The sequence below is a fragment of the Serinus canaria genome, chromosome 5, assembly GCF_022539315.1.
Source record: "Serinus canaria isolate serCan28SL12 chromosome 5, serCan2020, whole genome shotgun sequence".
In the NCBI taxonomy this organism is placed as follows: domain Eukaryota; kingdom Metazoa; phylum Chordata; class Aves; order Passeriformes; family Fringillidae; genus Serinus; species Serinus canaria.
This window is the reverse complement of record NC_066319.1, coordinates 4,111,965-4,128,238: the sequence shown is the minus strand read 5'-3', so window position 1 is coordinate 4,128,238 and position 16,274 is coordinate 4,111,965. Positions and strand designations below refer to the sequence as shown.

At 39.1% G+C, this 16,274-nt stretch overlaps 1 protein-coding gene across 6 annotated transcripts in view; it reads right to left on the bottom strand.

The window, feature by feature from the left end:
• ANO5 (anoctamin 5) overlaps positions 1 to 16,274 on the bottom strand; it is a 60,923-nt gene that overhangs the window by 24,301 nt on the left and 20,348 nt on the right. For 5 of the 6 annotated variants that reach the window (XM_050974861.1, XM_050974864.1, XM_050974863.1 and 2 more), the window contains 4 exons: positions 10,186 to 10,299; positions 3,963 to 4,031; positions 2,715 to 2,999; positions 2,262 to 2,375 (listed from right to left, as the gene is read on the bottom strand). In XM_050974861.1, coding sequence (XP_050830818.1) covers positions 2,262 to 2,375; positions 2,715 to 2,999; positions 3,963 to 4,031; positions 10,186 to 10,299 — 582 coding nt within the window. Of the gene's footprint in view, positions 1 to 2,261; positions 2,376 to 2,714; positions 3,000 to 3,962; positions 4,032 to 10,185; positions 10,300 to 11,314; positions 12,330 to 16,274 lie in introns of those variants that run through there. The other variant, XM_050974862.1, reaches the window with a different exon arrangement.

The following is a 16,274-nucleotide window of genomic DNA, read 5'->3' as shown; positions in this document are numbered from 1 at the left end:
AACCACACAGTTTTTACAGTGACACGATACAGTCTATTTGATTGGCTAATGTGAAAAAAGGGAATTACAGGATTGGCTTTTTGCAAATATTCAAATATATGTGTTGTGTTAGAAAGTTATGCTGTATTAATTTTCCTAAGTAGTGTGTTAAATATAGTTTTAGGTTATAACATAAGGTTAAAACAGAAATTGTGCTATGTAGGATACATTTTTTAAAGAGAGGACTGGCAGCTAGATAGCAGCCACAGGACACCTGAATCGTTCAGAGATAAAGAATTTATTGCTCCCTTATCAGGAGAAATGAACTTTCTCCTGCCTCTCTCAGCCATGAAGGCACCATTAGGATTCAGAGTTAGAAGCTGGCACTGCCCAGCCAGAATCCTGTGTGTGAATGGAGTTGATGCACCATGGACGAGCTGTGTGAATGTGCACCAGGCTGTTGCTTTGAAGGGTTAATTCTCTGTTAACGTGGGGCCTTTTTGGGCTTATTTTGCCCAGAAAGAGGTACCTGGATTGTTTGTAACTCTTTGTTTTTATTGTCTCATATTGTTCTAATTCAAATTGTCCAAAATTTTTGTTACTCTAATTATATTGCTATTTTATAACCATTTTATTACTATTAAACTTTCAGAATTTCAAAAACAAGTGATTGGTGTTTTTCACAGCTAACTAACAAAACTATCTTCCTCACACACCATCCTTGAGAAGAACTAAGTAGAAAAACACCATTTGCAGATGGTTTATACTTAACAAGTTATCACATCCTTACAACTGCCTAAAATTTCTCCCAGGCTGCTGTGAGAAACACTTGCAGTTTCTCTCTCTCTGTCCTATGGCACCCACCCCTCATCAACAGACCCAAATACTACATTCAAAGAGACAAACACAATGTGTTTTTTCCCTCCTAAGACTCTGGTGTTGGTCATTATTAGGTATCTTAACTGTCAAATAAAACAAAAATTTTGGAACTTCATCACTTTCCTAGAAATTAGATAGTGTAAAATATCTAGTGTAAAATATTCTGACAGCTTTTGCAATTTTATTTTCTGCCACAGAACTCTGCTTCTGTGGCAGAAAATAAAATTGGTTCACCTTTTTTCTGAATGTCTCTCACTCACAAAGAAAAGCACGAAAATTGATTTCTAAACAGGAAGCAACCAATAGAAGTTTAAGCAACCTAAAGTTTGTATTTTGAAAATATTCTGAAAGATTAAATAATTACTTTTAGACAAAGATTTTTGAGTGTGTCCCATAAGTTTTAGAACTTTTTTCATAAGATTTCTTAGCTTTTAAAGTTGGTTGTAGTTGTATAGAAGAGAGTTTTGCTTTTTACTGTCTGTGGTTTTGGTAATCCCATCAGTATAAAGTGCCTCCCAGCCTAGACTAGCATTCTAGATCCTAATCAGCCAAACCTTCCTCCTGAAACCTAAGGAATGTCCATTCACTCATTTTTTTTTTTTTCTAAGGAAAATAAAATATTTTCAAACATTTTAAAAGATAACTCTATATACAGTATTTAAAAATGTCTTATGGCAGAATTCAGAGTAAGTTCACTAAAGCATAGTGACATCTGAAATAACCTTTAAAAACGCAGAGAGAATTTAAGATTTAAGCAAAAAATTAAGCATAACATTTAGGAGGAAAAACATTTTAAAGCCAAACAACATGTAAAACACTGTAACCCACCTCTCTCTTGTTTTCTCCATGGAATTTCAAGACTAAATCCACACATGTCATATTAAAAACTAAACAGAGTATTTACCATCCTTACCATATTTCCTGTATTACAGTATTTGTACCCAAGGGTCACTGGGAGATGGACAAGTCACCATGCCACACTGAACTGGCAGGGTTCAGGCAACTTATCTGACTACAGTATGAGTGTGTGCACAGCCTGTGCACACACACTGCTGAACATATGCATTTGCAGGGGAAATTCATTCCTTGTTATAATCTAAGGTACTGCTGCGTGGTCTGTGCCATCAGCATTACAGGAATGTGATGGGGTAAGTCTCTAAAGAAATGATGTGACTGACACAGATTCTAAAAGCTCATCTGTAGGAAGAAACATTTCAGCACACAAAAGCCAAATAGTAGGGCTGACAGCTATGTCTTGTGTGTTATAAAACAGAATCAATTACTGGGACAAATTGAAAGGTTTGAGTGTATTTTCATATCTCCTGGAACAGCAAATGTCACAGTAGGTAAAAGAGTGCAAACATTGGGAAATGCTCAAGGGAGCAGAAAGCTGAAATACTTACATCATGAAGAGGATAAGCAGCTGTATAGGTGCCATTGTTTAGCAGTCTCTTAATCCCAAATTTTTTCTTCCCTTCTTCTGTTCCATATGGGCAACGTGTGAGAATATAATTCACCTGAGATTCAAGAATGAGAACTTCAGACCTTTCCTATTCTAAGGGCATTAAACAGAAACTTTTAATAGATGTGCACTGTGTATAATCTGCAGGAACAACATGCAAAAGCAAAACGTATTTCTTCAGAACATCACTGGGGGCACAGCTGCCTTGTAGACATCCAGAAGATCCATTCCAACAATTATTCTATATTTCTAAGCAAGATGCACAGGTACTCAGGCCTCTCTGTACTTACCTCAGTTACCATGGTTTCTATTCTCACTTCTTCCTTACATGAATATTCTGATGGGGCCATGTTAATGTACCTGTAACCAGAAGTAGCCAAATTCCCATACTTACTATTCTGTTTCTCATGGAGGGTGAGAAGAAAGTGCTCTCATCATTAATGAGGTACAGCTCCTGCTTGTCCTTGCTGAATGGTGCTGTGAAATAATCTGGTTCAGGGTGCATCACCTTCTCAGGCAGCCTCAGTGGGTAAAGCACACAGTCCAGGGGGTTCTCCACCATGGAGGGAATGTCATTTTCCTTGATGGGAACTTTAATGTTCAGCACTTCTGCATACGTGATCAGAACCTCCCATGGTGCATGGATCTTCACAAAAAAAATCTTGCCATCTTCAGATTCCTGCTCCAGAAAAGTTAAATCAGACATTAGACCAAACTGTGTTTTATTGAAAGATTTATGGGAATATTTTTTATATAAAATGTATTGCCTTTTACATAGTTTTAAAGGATTTAAGAATGAAGTAGGAGGGAATAGAAGGACTTTCTGTTGTATGTGCATATATATATATATATATATATATTTATTGAAAACCTTATCTGAGTAGTGGGCTGTTCATAAAAATAACCTTTGCACTACTACAAGCTCACAAAGGCTTTTCAAACTATGTTAATCACATACACTGAAGCCTGAAAATTCTCATGACACTGGAAACATGTAGAATAATCTTGTCATAGGCCTCATGTAACATGTATGTTCTTCTAGTGCTGCTCTGCATTCACAGTAGAAGCTGGCAATCAAAAGGGTTTTTAATATTGCTCAATGAATTCCCTACCTATGGATGTTACAGAGCCTGAACTTCACCAAGAGTTATTTTACTCAACTCAGCCTCTGGCATGCTGACTCCATCAGTCAAAATCACACATCCTCCAGTTATTACAGCCAACACTACCACTGATCAAACACCCTCAAGGTCACAGGGTCCTTCCTCACAATTACAACATCCAGTGGGCATAACTAACTCATTCACTGCCTTCCAAACTTGTTACTCGTTGTTAGGTAGAATTAAAATCAGGGGTAAGCTGATTGTAAGCTGACACTTCCCATTTATGTGGATATAAACCAAATCACACCTACTTTGCCTTCTTGTTATGAAAGCAAAAACAAAAGCTTCCTCTTGAATCAAAATTATTCTGCTTCCACAGCTCTTATCAATGTATCTGGAAAAAGCACTCAAACAAACATATTAACCTAGTTTCCCCTAAATTAGTAACACTCCACTGAAATCCATGAGTATGATTTATAATTTTTCTCAGAGAAAGAAAGTGGTTTATTGATTGGTTCTAAGTTTTCTTTTTTTTTTACCTTCTTGTCTTCTGTTTCTAGCTCCAAACCAGCCTTTTGCAGGTTGCTCTCAAATTCTTTTCTCCTTTCCTGAAGAGAAACAAAGACATTTTAGTAATTGATGACATTACCAATGACTCAGAGGGTTTCACTTCTCTCAGCTGCCCTGACACAACCCCTTAAGGCTTTGTGACCTTCTCAAAGCAAGCAGACACAAACCAGTGACACACACCAGGCCACTTCCTAGGGCCAGCTTTGTGATGGAAAGCCACCAGGAGGGGCACTGACCAGCCCCAGGGCACCCACTGGCTGGGAACAGGTTTGTTCTGGGCTATCTGGCTCATCAGAGAAGCAAATGATGACTTGTGTCTTGAGCACTTCTACTTCAGGAGGCTGCTGTGTGGGCTGTGGCCAAGTTTAGCTCTATTTCCAAGAGAAAGATGAAAAGAAAAATTCTGGAAGCACATTGGAGACTGAGTGACTCCAGCTTCATCTATTTACCTCATCTATTTCTTTTGTATATTTAGTTATACAATTACACCCAATACAGAAATTCAAGTAGTGATTACAGACAATTCAAACAGCATTTCACAAACACCACTTGTAAGACCAACAAACCACTGCATGTGCTTAGCTTGCATAAAGTCAGCATGGACTTCATGCAGAGGTAACAAACCTGCCCATGGCAGTGTGGGGTGGCTACATCACCTGTGTGAGCTTGATATTCTTCTTGAACTCATTTTTTTAGCAAAGTAATTCCTAAGTCATGTCTTTAGGTAAGAACATTTTCTTCCTCTCCTTCTCTGTATAATTTTTGCTCTCATTGAGAGATTGTATTAATTTCCTCCTAATTACATAAAATTTGCTGAAGAACTGCCAGAATAACAATAAATTAAGCCAAATATTGAGCCCCACCCTCTTTAAAATACACAAGCTAGACCACAAATTTATTTCTAGCTAAACCCTGCCATGCTGTCTAATATTTCTTCTATTGAAAAGTCTTAAGTTGAAAGTTTTCAAACATACTGAAAAGTTGAAAAGTTTTCAAACATACTTTAAAAACCCCAAAACACAACAGTTTTCAGGCAGTTTTCTTTTCCTGCATGTCATGAGGAGTAGACTGCTATTTTTGCATTTCAGTTTGCATAACTTACTCAGACAAATGAATGCAGACTGAAGAATAGCTTTCATAGCCCTCAGATGTTTTCCTGTGTTAGTGGCCTCTCATTTTTATGTGTCACATCTGATTTTGCCAAATATTACTAGATATTAAATTAGACACTGGGATATATAAACTTGTGAATATGAGAACTCCTGAGTTCTAGCACATGCTGTGAGCAAAAGCAATTCCATGCATTGTTCTTCCTACAAACCTGCCTAAATGCACCTGTGTAAACATGCCAGAGAACCCTGGTTTGCTGACCTGATAATCAGATAGAGAACAACACAACCAAAAGGTGATTTAAGAAGGTGTGTTAAGATGCTGTAGAAAAGCTGACATTCAAGCCTAATATCCAAAGCTACATGCTACTCTGGGTTACCTTTTCACCTAAAGCATGCTGGTGTGCATCCTTTCTCCAGCAAATGCTGAAGAAAGGATACACACCAAGCAAGTCAGCTCAGAGGCTCCTCTGCCAGCAGACACCAGCCAGCTTCTCTCCAGCTGTGCAGCTCAGGAGCAGACAGAGCCAAAGGGTCTGGCCCCACAATACACTTAGTGTGACAAACTGCAGTGCTCTAATAGAAATTATGCTCTTTGAACCTCCTTGTTCTTCTCCCACAAGCCCCTCCTGAAACCCTTGCAATGCACTATATTTTCCAGTTAATGGGAAGAACAGTTTCAAAAGGAAATCAATCTGCTGGGGGAAAAAAAGAAAAAAAAAATCCTCCCCCTTTTCTTGCCAAATACTGGATTTCTTCACGTCACCATCAAAGGCTTAAAATGGACAAAATGCATCCTTGGACCAGAGCTGGTTGTTTTAAATCTGTACTTAGAATTTTAAGCCTACTGTCCCAAAGCTGATGAACTATCCCTGGTGCATTTATTTCTGACTCTGCTGCAGATGCCAACCTGCAGTCAAAGAGGCACGAGGGAAGCTCTGTAAGTCATCACATCCTCCATATTATGTGGATATCTCACATAATGTGGGATAAGCACAGACTAACTTCAAAATCCAACATGGGCTGGGCTGTAATGAACCATCCCACTAAGATTAAAGCAAGATCCAAAGTCCAGCAATACTATCATGCCCAAAGCAAATGCAACACTGCATAACCAGGCAGCTAGGGAAGAGATAACTTCTATAAACCCAGTTGTGATAGCAATGCTGGTACAACAAGAGGTAACAGTGCAGGTCCAGCTCCTGGTGAGTCCTTTCTGACTCAGAATATTCTGTCATTCTTTAACTCTGTGAATTTCCTGGTCCTGCACAAGACACTCCAGGAGTCACACTGTGTGCCTAAAAGTGCTGTGCAAATGCTTCTTGAACTCTGCCAGGCTTGCTGCTGTGACCACTGCCTTGGGGAGCCTGTTCTAGTGCCCAACCACCCTCTGGGTAAAATAACCTTCAGCTCCCAATACCCAACCTAAACCTCCCCTGACTCAGCTTCATGCCATTCCTTTCAGTCCTGTCACTCACTGGTCTCAGGGAGAAGAGACTGGTACTTCTCTCTCCTCTTCCCCTCACAAGAAAATTGTACAGTGATGAGGTTTCCTTCTCTAGGCTGAAGAAACCAAGTGCCCTCAGCTGCCTCTCATAAGGCTTCCCCTCAAGGCCCCTGACCAGCCCCTTTTGGACAGTCTCTCAACCTCTGTCTTTTTTCATATTGTGGTACCCAAAATGAGACACAGAACTCAAGGTAAGGCTGCCCCAGCTCAGAGCAGAGCAGGACAATCCCTCCCTTGCCTGGCGGGTGATGCTGTGCCTGATGCCCCCCTAAGACAGGGCTGGCCCTCCTGGCTGCAGGGCACTGCTGACTCACTGAACTTTGGTGTGGGTCCCTTTCAATGCAGGATATGCTATGATTCCTCCTGCAACTACCAGAAAAACTCTTGCAAAGCTGTGTGGTGTGCTCTGAGTTCAGCGTGAGCCCAGCTTTCAGCCCCTCCTGCAGACCGGGGGTGCAAGGCTAACAGCAGCAACAAGCATCTGATACTTGCTGCCCCTGGCTCCCTAACTCTGGCCTGGCTGCTACCTCTAAGCAAGCAGAGGTTTCTGTCTGAGAGGATGAAAACTGGGAGAGGAACTCAATGAAATTTCCTTCTGTATCTCTGTACCCCACTGAGGGACTTTGCTTCAAGTCAACATAGAGATCTATGAGCCCTAAGGCTCTGTAGTTCTTGTGAAGAATATGCTTATGGACAACAAAGACTATGTCGTGGTCATACATCAATACTTTGCTAGATATTTTTAAAAATTCTATTTATTTTTTCATGTTCACATACATTTCATATGGTGGTGAAATATTTCCATGTGTGCTGAAGGCTTGAAGGGATAATATTGTCTCAAAAAATCGTAATTCTAATTTTTGTTCAGAGGCCTTTGTGGTTTGGATTTATTCACATAGCTTATAGAAGGCAAGTTCAAAGCAGCTGAAGGCAAGTTTAAAACAGCATTCCTGTTGAAACTGGAATGTATCTGGGAATATCAAAAAAGGTAAAAATTGTTCTGCATGAAACTAAGGGAGAAAATGAACAGACTGTTTCTTACATCTGTATCAGGGATATGTTGAATCACACAAAGAAGTTATTTATCCCATTGTTAGAAATGCAGAATAAAGCTGTTTCCTTGAGACTAGGAAACAAACCCCTTTGTCACAGCTGTAATTCTCCTCGTAGAAACACTTCTATTCTCAGATGTTCCATTCTACTGCACCATTGTGCTACTGTGAAAGGAACATTTCTTTCTATGATAACTGTACAATAGCAAGTGCAGTGGATGTCAGACAAATTCCAGAGCCTGCAGTTCATCAATATTTAAATCTTGATACCACAAAGACAACAGCACAGTATGCTAAGCAGTCTGCACTAATTTATGGACATACTAATTGCGTAAAGATCTATGGTGAATATAACTGTAGGGCATATGTAAATGCCCCATGAACTGTGTAAAAATAAAATTGGTATCTCCATGACAGTTTGTTCAGTGACCACAGAGTTCATCTACAGGGTCACTGACCTTCCTCCATGAGGCCATAAACTCTTTTGCAAGGAACAGACACACACAGAATTAAATACCACAAGACTTAATGTGGATGTTTATGCCTTTTGAAAGACAGAGATATTCCCCTAGGAAGTGCATTTTTATGTCAAAGAGGAGGGAAACATTAGCTACTAACTCTTGGGCTGTTTCCCAGGTGAATCCTTCAGTCAATAATGACACCCATGGACATGGGCTCTGATCTGGCCAAGATTCCTACTACCCCCTAATGAGCCATAAATCAGTGAGAAGGAAACTGCTGCACACAACATGAGTGAGTGACTAGACTGACCATCTGACTCATTTTCCTTCCCACCTGCACATAACCTAAATAGCATTCACTTCTTCCCTCATTTTAAATAATTAAAGTATAACTAATGGAGAAGTTTAAGAGCTGCTTTGACAAATTTTGCATGGATATCTTTCTTCTCTCTACATTGAGTGGCATTTTCTTCCTTATTTTTGAAATGTATTTTGTTTCAAGGGAGAAGAAAGCATCTAGCTAGGAGTGCAGCCTAACAAAGAGTCAGGGTGAGTTTGAAAAAGTATACTTGTATATAAACCTATGGTATCATAGTTATCAAATAACCTGGTCTCCCAAGAAAATCTTTGGAATGTGGCCAGCTGAGCAAAGCTGAGATGCTTAATCTGGGAAAAGCATCATACAGAGACATGACAAATTTTTGGATTTTTTAATAAGAGTAGGATATAAGGGCTGTGTTCTATAAGGCCTGTCCTTGCATCCAAATGCAAGGACAGGCAGCAGTTCTTAATGGAAACAGTATTTTCTTCATAAAAGAATGAAAATGTGCAAATTTTTTAACAGCCTAATCTTGCAGTTTTTTTCCAAAGGAAATTTGTATTTTTAATTACAAAATAGTTCAATATGACAAGACTGTAATTGTTATTTGCTTCAAAAACTAATAGTTTTGATCATGATTTTGTCATAAGCATTGGTGTAATTAGTTTTTTTAAACACCCTTATCTTTCAGAAAAATATGATTACTTGAGAATGTAATTTTTTAGTGCCTCTCCCCTTTTTAAATTTTTCTGATCATGAATAAACTTTGGAATTATTGGAGAGACTAGTTTGTAAATGTAACCTCTCCTGACTCTGAAGGAAGGTAGTTAATACAGAGAAAAAACAAATTTAAATCCTCATTTTTAAAAAATATTGTGGTTTATATAAAATTTGCTGTCTTGACTGCCTCTCATCATACTGGATTTTTTATACAGCTTGAATTTATGTTAGCCAAGTGAGAGCTCATGTGTCAGTGTGAGCATGTAACAAAGAGGTGTCATTAACTGATGCCATCTGACCTACTAGCACCATTCAGGCAACTGGGTCTTGCTGGCAAGTTCAAGGATTATCACTAACTGGCATTTGAGAGAAAGTTTGTTTTTGTGCTCTGTTACATAGAAGGACTCTTCTCAAAGCCACTTTAAATATTCTTCTAGAAGAATGAACACACAGATGCAGACAGGAGGTCAAACACGGGGAAAAGCTCCAGGAGGACATGCTGTGTTTGTATAACTCAGAGTATATTTTAAGAAAAGAATCTCAAAAGTGTTAAAGAAAAACTGCATTGAGTATTGAAGCTAAGAATTCATTTCTCCTCTAACTACAGTCAGAGAGTGTGGAAAATTAGTCATTGTTAAATCTTGTTTGGATGATCTTTGCTTATTTAGAAGAATAATCCTCCTTCATTTGAAAGTATTTAGAGGTGCAAGTATTTATAAATATTTCTCCATAGTCTTAGCTAGACTGTTCAATGAAGAAGCAAAATAATTTGGATTACTTTGCTCCATTGTATAATATATTGCTCAGCCTAAGTAATGAAGAGTGATCAATTCAATAAACATAGACACAAGAATTTAATAAAACTGGATCCTGACAAACAGTAAATTACACAGAAATGTTCATACATGGGATTGCTTTTCACATAGTTATAGATTTTTTTAGGTAAATTCTATTCCAGATGAGTCTAGAGATATTCATCTTATTATAAATAAAAATTAAGAGGACTTCAAAAAGACAAACTTACCAACTTTTTTTCCCATTCCTTATTAAGATCCTCCACATAGGAGAGAACAAAATCAATTCTCCTGACACCATCCCTGAAGAAAATAGAATCTTTGCTTTGATGCCTTTTATCAATCTGCAGAAGACACAGGAATATGAATTAAAAAAACAAGCACTGCTATTTCTCTAAAATATCAGAAGGCAAAGAAGTTCCCTCATACTGCCACAGTTCTTCAGTTTCTTTACAGCTGAAGATATATCTGGGCAAGTTTTAACAAGGGCTACATCTAGTTTAATTTCAAAATTAACCACATATGTCCGCAAGCATTACATGTAAATAACTGACACAGGAAAAATAAATATATATATATATATATGTTAGTGTTGCAATACTTGTGAATACTTGAAGCAGGTAGAAAAATGTAAATTCATGCATTTTCCTCTACGTAACAACATCCATTAAATCAGCCACCACAGAGGCGTATGTCCCAGCAATGACCACACATAAAAATAGCTCACAAAAACACAGGGGTGATGTTTCAACATTGAGTATTTACTTTCATGGGAAAAAAGAACACCTAATAAAAGATATCAATGTAACAGGGTAATTAGTATTCCAATTGATCTATTAAAGGTCATATTTTAATTTAGCCACATGCCAGAATGCCTTAGTAGCAACATCCACCTTTTTCACTATTAGGCCACAATAATTAATGTTAGGCAAAGTAAAGACTATAACCCCACCCTCCTAGGGAAGTTAACTCATTAGGTAATGTTTATTATCATATCAATATTCAGCTCTATCAAATCACATACAAGACATACAGCAAAGTGCTTTCCATAAAAGCAAATATTTAGTTTAAATGTAACTGTACAGAGGAAGGTTGCTGTTACTTTTTCAACCACACCTATCAGTGAAAGTGTATTTGTATAGGGCTGAACTGGGGATTTATTTTATTAGAGTAGGAACAAAGCAGAGTATTATGTCTCTGTCTTTTCCCTCTCAGACCATGCAAGGATGCATGTGTTCCCTGAGAATATTTCTTTGTAGCTGTGACCCTTGCTCCCAGTTAACAGAAGGCACCACACAGTGAAGCATGTTATTACTGCAGCATCCAAGCCACTTGCAACAGCACTGATCACTGCTTTACCCTGAGACGTCGCTTCAGGAACAGATTATACTTCCTTCCACTCTGCTGGAACAACCAACAAGCAGTTAGCAGGCCCACTCTTTCTCTCCAAGAACCAACTGCTTCAAGCACATACACCCCAACTACAGGGAGTAAGAAATCCACGTCCTTTAAAGCTAGGAAAAGCCTCCATAAATCAGAAAAACACAATAATATGACTATCGTGTCTTTTCTATTAAAGGCAAAGCTGGGCTGGAATCTGTTTGGACAGTAAAAATGTTTTAAGACAATGATTTCTATAATACTACTTGTTATCACTTGCATACTTCAGCAGATTTAAAAAAGAGCAGTAAGAAGTGGTTTTGAGTGTAGAGCAAAGGTTGCAAACCACTGGCTCATGCATAGTGCATGCATGCTTCTGTAATGCTCAGGTCAGACCCACTGGGACATAAAATGACAAATGGCAACCTTGTCATTCCAGAGCTGACAAAAGTACAAGTAGTAATATCCACATAATTCAGGTGTTTATCTTTAAATAGGCTGAAATTCCATAAAAATAATTGAAAATCCTATTGTTCCATTGTGTTGCACAACTTTATGCATCTTCATTAGACACACTGGTAACTGCTGAAATTAGGCACTTGAAGCAGCCATGCATTAGCCAGAATTCCTGGGTTCCTATCCTAGCCCTTGGGGAGCTACAAAACACTGTTGCAAAACAATCCAGCACAAAAAAAGCTATAAGAAATGACTTCCTGAAAATGCTGCCTTTCCTCTTCAGCAATTCTGTTAAGGTTTTTTTTTGCTTATCTTCTTGAGAAATATTTACAGCAGATCAATTAGAATACTTTGTACTCAGCACAGCTACCTCAGAAGTGCTTTTGCTTCCAAATGCAGTACCTCTAATCTTTCATGATTAAATGGCTCACAAAAATCATGGAAACCAGGAGCAGAAAAGAAAGAGCATTTTTCTACTCTATTTTGTACTTACAGGTTTAGGTCTTTCTTTGCAAATAGAATTGTGGCTACATGCAAACTGCAAGTTCAGATACCAAGTAATCAATGCTAATATCTGTATAGAATCAACAGTACTGTAATTATTCAGCCTTACAGTAAGTAAACCCCAAAGTGCATTCTAACAACTTACAATGTTAGCAATCCCCCCAACCACTGATTAATAAAAGACAGTGACTTCACAAGCACAGAAATTGTTCTAGTGCACTAAATTCATATACACAAAGAAGAAATTAAACAATAAGCAATACTTACTTCGATAAAAAGCTCCTGCTGAAGGAGCACCCCAAATTGTTTGGGTTGCATTGTTATTATTAGATTATTCAATACAATTGAAGAAGTATTTTATCTTTACTTTTGGTCATTTTCTAAGATGTACCAGAATCCTCAGTAATTAAAGGTCTGACTATCAATTTAAGAAGATGCAGTAGTCATTGTCAGATCTGCTATTAGAAGGGGAACACTTATCACTTCTCTCTCCTCCTGGAGATCATCCTTTGAGACACAGGATTATTAATCATGGATAGTGACAGGTCTGCTTATTAAACCCATAAATTATTCCTTTCCATTTTGCTCCATTTGGATTTCACAAGGAGAATGAGATCAGTCTTGCACATTCATGAAGATTTGTGCATACATGTGTGCCTACAAGTTTAATGCATATAAAAAGCTGGTAATTTGCATTGATTCTATCAGTGAATCATTAAACATTTGCACATCTTATTTCTTAACAGCTCTTTCCAGAACTGCATAAATGCAGTTAGTGATCCTTGACAACCTGTACTTATTAAATGAAGGCAGACCTCATCACAAAAAATATTCTGAAATGTCTTCCTCCTGCAATACAAGGAACCAAATTAAAACTTCCCAACACTGAACAGATAGCAAGCTGAAGCTTTTTAGTAATTAAGTTACAATGAGAGCTACAGAAGAGATGGAGCCCTGAGGCATATGGTGAAAACTCAAGAAGCAACAACCACAAGTCTCAACAGGAGAAATTCCTACTGGATGAGAGGCTGTGGTTGGGTGCGAATGGGTACAACAGATTGCCCAGTGACTCCATCCTCAGAGATAACACAGCCTGATTAAGCTAGGCCAGGACTGATCTGTACTGACTGTGCAACCTGATCTATGTTTGAAGCCAGCACTGCCTTGAGGGGGAGGTCAGCCATCCAGAGGTCCCCCCAGTCCAAGTTCACTGTAGGATTCTATGCAATCACATCACTGCAAACATTCAGCATTTACCAGGGCTTTCAAAACATCAAATAAATCCATCAACAACAAAGCAAGTTACTAAACCCACCTGTTCAAAACACAAATAATGCCCTCCTCTTATCCTGTAACAGCTTTCCAGGCTCATTAGTCTAGTTATCTGTCTAAGAGCTGTGACCACTCAGCTTGTGGACAGATGTGCTAATTGAATGCTGTAATGATCTATCACAAAGAGATAAATTTTCTTTTCATGTGGCATAAGTGCAAACTAACAGGATTCATATGGTATTATATCAATAGTTATAGTTATTCTGTATTTAATGATTTCTCTCTAGACACCCAGCAGAGGCTGGGGTATTGGACCATGTCCAACCAAACAACCCTCCAAGTACCTAGGCTTGCAATCCTCACCTCAGACACAATCCAAAGCCCTGCAGTAGGAAACCCTGACTCAACAGGACAGGTGACAGGAGAGACTGAAATATGAGTCTCCTCGAGCCAGGTCTCATCAGCTCTTGGAGAAATATTTCACACCCAAGACAGCTCAGCTACCTTAGAAGGCCTAAAATCAGCAGGATGGCTTCAGTGGTAGTTCTGGAAACAAAAAGGTTTTATTAAAAGGCAAAATAACAAACTCTATACAGAGAAAAACTGAGCCAGGTGCAAGAGGTCCTCCTAACCCTGATAAAACATCCCACAAAAGCCATTGGTTCATTTGCTCTCTTCTTTTTCTACTAAATTGCTCAGTTGGGACCTTTTGGCTCCTGCCCAATTAGCTCCTTAAATCTGAGGTGAAATCCCCCAGGTCCTATGAGACATCTTTTCACCTAGTAGAGGAGAGAAACTTCTGGGCTCATTTCCTTTTCAAGGGGACAAAGGACAGTTTTGTCACTCTGTCAATAAGGGGCACATTCCTCTAAGAGACCAAGATGTCAGCAAGGAAACAAAGCCCAGCTGAGGATGAAGAAAGGCTGTCAGAGCCCAGGTCTGTCCTGCCTGGACTGGCAGCCCCACACAGACACAGATCCACCCAGACTCACCATTCAGCACTGCTGAATGCCTGCTGAGGAGTCCTTGGCTCCACAGGTGCCTCTGGGACATTCTCCAGGGCCAAGGCAAACACTCAGCCCAGGGAGCTGGAGAGGCAAAGCAGCTGCTGGAAGTGGCACAACCACTAACCTGGCACACAGAGTGCTTCAGAGGAAGGGCTGTGGGCTGAAGCTGAGCCATTGGCACCCTGCTAAATGGCTCTGTGGCCTCACCTGCCCCCCTGGCACACTGACAGTGGGCCCTGGGCAGTGTGGGCAGCTGCCCCATGATGGGTTAGTGGTATCACAGCACCCAAAACACAAACAGGCTCTGCAGATTATACCCAATTATTTAATCCTGTATGTTTTTACAGGACTCTGAGGGATTTCTATTTCTGGTTATCCATCCAACAGGAAATGTATCCCTGCAGCTCACTTAGCACAGCTCTCACCTTGGCATTGAGCTTCCTCCAAATACACTCTGCCACTAAACATCCCTGCCCTCTCTATGTCCACGCCTCAAAGACAGGGAAACTTGTCCTAGAGCAATATTATTCAGTCAGAAAACTGCAAGCTCCTTATTTTCAGAAACACCCTTCCCAAATCCAGTGCCTCAGACCTCAAGGTTTCCCAAGTGTCCAACCCCACAGAGCAGGGACTGCAGGTTCAGACCTGAGCACCCTTCCACTTCTGCTTTTGTAGCTTTGATCTTTTTTGTGGTAGGGTGGTTCAGAGCAGCATTTTCATTACCAAAGCAGTAACCAATAGCAAGCAGAGATGGAGGAACCCAATAACTTCATTAATTACAGCACAGGGCAGCACCTCTGGCTGTGACTAACAAGAAAGACTAGATGTTACATTATACCATGGAATGGTTTTTATGATCACCCATCAGCACATCAAGGAATTACATTATCATAGTCATACATTACCAGGCAAAAAAACTATCTGAAATTACAGCATTAAACTGATTTATAACATTTTGCTGGCTTAAAAGATACAGTCTGCAAGTAATTTTTTTTTTTATAAACTGCATACCTTTGATAATCACACAGCAAGTTGGATGTAAAACAGACACTGTAAAAACCCCAAAGAACTACATTAAAATGCAACTAGGTAATTTATGAATTAGCAATCTACAGCAGAAAAACTTTCAGAGTACAAAAATGGACAAAAATATAAGGTTTGAAAGCTGAATCAAAATACAGAAAAGTCTCCATAGCTGAAAGGGTAGGAAACATTCAATGGCTTAAAAACAAAGTGATCACCTTAAATTAGATCCCCAGTTTGCATGGAATATTCCTATAGTCCTCCTTTTCACTGAATTAAAACATGCTACAGTAAAAACACATGGCTTTAAGTGCTGCGACACAAAATATGAACATATATATTTATACATATATATGAACTTAAACATAACCACATATCTAAATTATATAAATGTATTTCCAAAAGTAAAACGTTCCTGGAAATACATTTACAGAACATACACAAATATCCAGGTAACCCTCCTGAAAATCCAAATGCCATATTTGTGGTTCATGCACTCAGCTCCCACTTTACCAGAGACCCTTTCCATGAAGTTCTCATCATTCTTCTTCCTTGAAGGAATCCACACAACTGAAGGGCTCACTCACTTTAAAGACGTGTATTAGCAACACTCTTAACACCACTCATCCCAATTTCCAGTTACACTTCATGCAGGCTGTAAGGCTGCACACAAAACT